The sequence below is a fragment of the Lemur catta genome, chromosome 1 (assembly GCF_020740605.2).
Source record: "Lemur catta isolate mLemCat1 chromosome 1, mLemCat1.pri, whole genome shotgun sequence".
Classification (NCBI taxonomy): Eukaryota; Metazoa; Chordata; class Mammalia; order Primates; family Lemuridae; genus Lemur; species Lemur catta.
The window spans coordinates 112,865,680-112,871,919 of record NC_059128.1 but is presented as its reverse complement, the minus strand read 5'-3'; the positions used below and the strand labels follow the sequence as shown (position 1 = coordinate 112,871,919).

The following is a 6,240-nucleotide window of genomic DNA, read 5'->3' as shown; positions in this document are numbered from 1 at the left end:
CTCCAAAAGTTAAACATGTAATTAACATATGACCCAGCAGTTGGACTGCTAGCTATATTCTCCAAATAGGAGAAAAATGAGTATCGAGCCTATAAATTTACATACTATTCACAATGGCCCAAAGATGGAAATCACGCAAATATCCATTAATGAATAAATAGATAAACAACTTGGGGTTTATTATACAGCAGAATATTACTTAGCCGTAAAATGGAATGGAGCAAGTTAACATTATCCATTAAAATCATCAACAGGAAGAGAAGAAAAGGGAGGAGAGATGAGGGAAAGAAGAAAGAAAGGAAGGAAGTATAGTAGAGAACAAAGAAGGAAGACACAATACTAGGAAATAAGGATGGAAGGAAGGAAGGAAAAGGCAGGGATCACAAAGAAGGAAGCAACATCTTTGAGTTATCCTAGATTGTATGTCACTGTGAATCATATGAATGAACCTGCTTTCAAATCTAGATTCCAGCATTTGTGTTGAAAATCCCATCACTGTTCTTGGGAACATGCCAAGAGGATAATGTTTGAGGAAACCACGTGAGTGCTTGATATGAGAAGTGATTTAAACGTCAAGTTAGAAATCTCAGGAATGACTGTAAGAAAACTGATGAAAATTAGAACTTTATGGCTCAGAATTACGGGAGAAAATTTAGAAAGAAATTACGATTTAGGCTGGGTGTGGTGGCTCATGCCTGTAATCCTAGCACTCTGGGAGGCTGAGGTGGTTGGATTGTTTGAGCTCAGGAGTTCGAGACCAGCCTGAGCAAGAGCAAGTCCCCGCCTATACTAAAAATAGAAAGAAATTATATGGACAACTAAAAATATATATAGAAAAATTAGCCATGCATAGTGGCACATGCCTGTAGTCCCAGCTCCTTGGGAGGCTGAGACAGGAGGATTGCTTGAGCCTAGGAGTTTGACGTTGCTGTGTGCTAGGCTGACACCATGGTACTCTAGCGTGGGCAACAGAGCAAGACTCTGACTCAAAAAAAAAATAAAACAAAACAAAACAAAAAAATAAAAAAGAAAAAAGAAATTACGGAGGACGTTGTTGATGGAAAAACAATCATAAAAACATATAAAAACAGACTCATAGGTGCTTTGGAAATGAACAAAAGAAACACGTTATTTAAAGGTGGAGGAGAACCAGGATATTTACATTCACATTTGCCTTCAATACCCAAAATGTCCACTTAGTTCTGAACCGGTGATGTGTCTGTCACAGGCAAGAGGCTGCTGGGCTGAGCAGTCTTCCCAGGACCCCCTTCACGTCCTTGTTCCTCAGGCTGTAGATGAAGGGGTTCAGCATGGGGGTGACCACTGTGTACATCACCGAGGCAATAGTGCTGCTCTGGGAAGAAGAGGTCACAGCAGAACTGAAGTAGACCCCAACTCCTGTTCCACAGAACAAGCAGACCACACAGAGGTGAGACCCACAGGTGGAAAATGGTTTCTTCTTGCCTGCTGTTGAGGACATCCTCACTAAGAAGGAGATAATTTTAGAGTAGAAGTAGAGGAACCCTGTGATGGGAAACACATCCAGCAACACAGCCGACAAGTACAGGTACATGTTATTGATTAAGGAGTCAGAGTGGGCCACCTTGAGATCCTGCACCAGCTCACAGAAGAAATGTGGGACTTCTGTGGCCCTGGGGAATGTCAGTCTTCTTATAAGTATGACCTGAGCCAGGACAACCAGGGTCATGATGAACCAAGATATCAGAACCAGGAGGCCACAGAAGCCGGGGTTCATGATGACTGTGTAGTGCAGGGGGTGGCAGATGGCCACAAGCCTGTCATAGGCCATCACGGTCAGAAGCATATCATACACACAAGCAAAAAACAGAGCGAGAGACATCTGCATCAGGCAGCCCCCATAGGAGATGACTCTGCTGTGAGTTAGGATGTCCACAGTCATCTTTGGGATGGTGGTGGAGGTGAAACCGATGTCAACAAAGGACAGGTTGGAGAGGAAGAAGTACATGGGGGTGTGCAGGTGGGAGTCAGAGCTGACGGCCAGGATAATGAGCAGGTTCCTGAGCACCGTGACCAGGTACATGGACAGGAACAGCCCGAAGAGAATGGGCTGTATTTCAGGATCTTCTGAGAGATCCAAGAGGAAGAATTCTGAGAATTCTGTGTAGTTTTTTGCCTCCAGGTAGCTGGTGCATTTCCTAGGGAAGGAAGCAAAGGCAATGTTCAGAGATCTGCCAACTGGCGCCTCAACTACTTATTATGATACAATATCACACTTGGATGGAAGGTCTTTACTTTTACTAGGGTGAATAGTGAATTAGGCAAATGGAAATGTGTAGCATTTATACTCCTTTTAATTTAATATAAGTCTGTTTTATCATGAATTTACTAGTTCTAATTCTCCTATTTCAATCTACGGATATTAACTAATTCTTTTTTTTATATGACCCTTCTAAACTATTGAAGACATGCCATGTCTTTTCTTGGTAATCACTGTACTTCATTCTCATAGCTCTACAATAGTGATTAATCCATGGGTTTTTTTTTTTATTTCAGCTCATCATGGGGGTACATAAGTTTAGGTTATATACATTTTCCATGTCCCACCCATCCCCCCGAGTCAGAGTCCCAAGCTAATCCATGGGTTTTCAACTCTAACAGTATTTATTCTCTGTGATGACACTAGCCAGTGTTGTGACACTTAACTTTCAGTGCCTTGATTTGCTCTCAGAAAGTGTGGTTGTCAATATTACCTAGTTTTCAAAGTAAAAAAATGCCTTTGTGTACAATAAGAGCCTCAACAAATAATGGCTGTTATTATCATTATTCTTTTGAATGTCCACCTTTCAGGATAATGATGTTGGATAGATAGCTCTTACAAGGTACGGCCTAGATCTGGGATCTAGAAAATGTTTTCTTAACAGACATCCTGGACTAGAACTTTGACCCACCAATTTCCTACTCTGTGTCCTTGAGGAAGTTATTTAAACACTTAGCTGCAGATACTTCATCGCTATAGTAGGAATAGTCAATATTCTCTGCCTGGACCAAAGAGTGTAATTAAGTGAGATGATGGATTCATTTTCCTACTGTGGTTGCTGTGATGTGCAATGGATTTTTCATAAATGTGATCTTCTGTTATTAGTATCATAATGAATCAGTCTTGCATGCCTACCATTTATCAGTATCTCAATCAAATGGGACAACCCTCAAGGATGGAATTCTGACCATTATAAACACATCAGGTCTGTTACCTCTTTTGCTCACCATGCAGGGCTTCTGATTAGTGAAGATTCTTATATCTCCCTCTTTCAGAGCATACCTGCCAGGTAAATTCCTCTACGATGTGGACTTGGAAGTGGACTGCACACATAAATGGAGAAAACAAATCTTATCACCATTAAAATAAAATATGAGGCATGTGTCAAAGTGTGTGCTCATGTGTACATGCTCTAAAGGCGGGGTGTATTTATTAAAATTGGAAGAATTAATCACCCGCATCTACAATGGATGGATTTGATTCAACAAGCTCAAAATGTATACAAATCAATCATCCTAGAAAAATCGAAAGCCAAATTTGAGTTTCGAAAATAAATGTTTATGTTCTCCAGGATGGATAAAAGCTCTGTATTACTAAGGCCTAGGGAAGTTTAATAAATTGAACACAGAAAAATAAGTCATAGAGGAACAATGTATCCTGGGATGTTGCATAGGTGGGATTTCTTCCACAAAGTAGGAATATTTGAGCTGAGAGAGGAAGGATAGGTCAGTGTCAATCTGGGAAAGTAAGAGAGAATAAAGTGTCTAGGGTTTGAGTACAAAATGCTAGACTGCAGATGGCTCTGCGAGCTTCGTAATGGGGATTTGGGGGACCAGTGACAGGAAGAGCAGAGAATGAGGATCAGGAGGGACAGAGTCTGTGAGCCCCATAACACAGCAACCTGCACTCAAGCTTTCTGTGCATCTCCTGCTGATAATTTTATGTTTACTTGTGAGTCTGAGATGTGATTGTTTTGTCTCCTTATTTTTCTTTGCAGGCATGTACGTGGTGACTGTCACATAGTAGGTGCTCAGCAAATACACATATTTGATGCTTCATAACTGCTGAGATGAAAAGTGACAATAACACACAGAAAAAGACATATTCAAGTTCATGCCATGTCTGAATATAGACTCAAAGTGGAAGAGTAAGTTTAAATAAAATAGATTCATGTCTATTTTAAAAGAATATTATATGATGAATAACTAATGCCTAGTCTAGGAATGGGAAAGCGGTTTCTGGTTAGGATATGGAGGTTAACATAGATCGTCACAAACATATGTTGAGGAAGGTAAATCTTAATTATAATTGCAATGCAAGAAAGTGTATTTAGGAAAATTAATAAATGTTACTGTGGTAAACAGCCCTGGTAGAGACCCTCTGAACACCCCCCAAAACAAGGATAACATGCTAACCCTGGAAAGAATGGTTACTTGACAACCATAGCCAACAGGAATTCCTACATTAACATATTAACTGCCGTGTGAGTTGTATTTCACTCATGAAGCAAAACCTGGGCAAAACCCTACACAGGGTTTGTGAAAATCTTGCTTGTTGATGTTCTTATTGTTAGGATTAATATTGACAATCTAATTCTAAAAACAAGATTACAAGAATAGAAGTCAATAAATTTCATTATCCTACTTATATTCACCTTTCAATTATACTTAAGCCCGACAAGTCCAGGAAAACCGTTTACTCTCACGAACTATTTTTCAAGTTTTCACGTTACATCTTTCATGACTCCTTTTCAAGTTTCTATTTTAGTTTTTATGGAAAAAAATGTGGGAAAGGATAAAAAACTCATGAGATTTTCATTTAGTTAGAAGGGATCATTTTGCTTCTGAAGTTTTTATTCTATTTTCATAATAAAACACCGTCACCCCAAGGAAAAAAATTTTTTTTCTATTGTGGCAGTCCACCTGTTAAGATGCTATACCTTTTGTGTTCAGTATGTAAGTAGGCCATGGAATATTTGAAGAGATTGGTAAAATAGAAAAATGACATGATCTTGACTACCAAATGTTAGGAATGATTATATTATGGACACTGACATGAAAAAAATAATGACAACAACAGCAATAAAAATAAAGCATTATTCAGTGACTTCAGGGAGTCAGGTACGCCGGCAAAAGCACGTGGGTAGTTATAAATTAAAAATAGACAACACCTTTTGCATAATAGATCTTCAGTGAGTAGTTAATGAATAAGTGATTGGATACAGGAACTCTAACAGGAACCTACAGTATTTGGGAGATAGTAGACAAGATACAAGAACTGTCCAGAGAATGAAGTATTCGAGAAATGGCCATTTCTACCTCTTATTGGAAAGAGATTCTAGATTCCAGAAAGGAAGAAAAGGAATGAGAATGAGAGATGGCAAGGACAAGTCTCAGTGGAAACTAAATTACCTTCAACGTCCAAAGACCTCACCTGCATAGATTAAATAAATATAGGACTGTGCCAGACTCATTCTTTAGAGGTAAAGCGCAGCGTATGCTTTCTTCTTTTCCTTCTTACCCTACCCGACCTCACTGATCATGCTAACTCTATTCAATGGTTATCACTGAAGCCTTCTCATCTCCACATTTGTCTCTGGGAAGCCTAATTTGATTTTCATGTACACTGTCATCAGAAAGTTATGGGTGAGTGGCAGCAGGCACATGCTTAAAGTTTCTATTGTCTCAAGAGTTGAATTCCCAGAGCACCTCATTACATGAATTGTAATATTGTTTCTCCACTCTTCAAACAATTTAACTCTCTCTAGGGATACAAGGAAGACAGGAGAATACAAAGTTTCTAGTCAATTTAGTGTCTACAGAGGGGCAGGGGAGGATGGATTTTTTTATTTCATCAAGGGAGAAACTCTTCTTCCTTTGGTTTAATATAAAATCACAAAGGTTCTCCTAAAGGAAAGTTTAGTTTCTACAAGCAATCAAACTCAGTCATCATCTGTTTGTGATGTGCCACTGTTGAAGAAAGTTCGGAGATTTTTCGTATCTCTTGGTGTCCACAATGTTATGAAGGCAAAGAAGTCTTTTTCTTCTTAAATTTCAGGTCTTAATTTTTAAATCAGTTATGGATGTGTGATTGACATGTATAAAGCTGTACATATTTACTGTATCAAACTTGATGAGCCTGGGGATAAAGATACATCTGTGAAACCATCACCACCATCAAGGCCAAAGAGATATCAGTCACCTGTGAAAGTTTCCTCCAGA

General features: G+C 39.1%; 1 protein-coding gene across 1 annotated transcript; it reads right to left on the bottom strand.

Moving 5' to 3' along the window:
* Window positions 1–1,222: 1,222 nt before the first annotated feature.
* On the bottom strand, window positions 1,223–5,561 carry LOC123637720 (olfactory receptor 7D4-like). The gene is made up of 2 exons (XM_045550734.1): window positions 5,545–5,561; window positions 1,223–2,177 (listed from the first exon to the last, which is right to left on the bottom strand). Exons 1-2 carry the CDS (start codon window positions 5,559–5,561, stop codon window positions 1,223–1,225), a joined length of 972 nt encoding a protein of 323 aa, XP_045406690.1.
* Window positions 5,562–6,240: the final 679 nt, after the last annotated feature.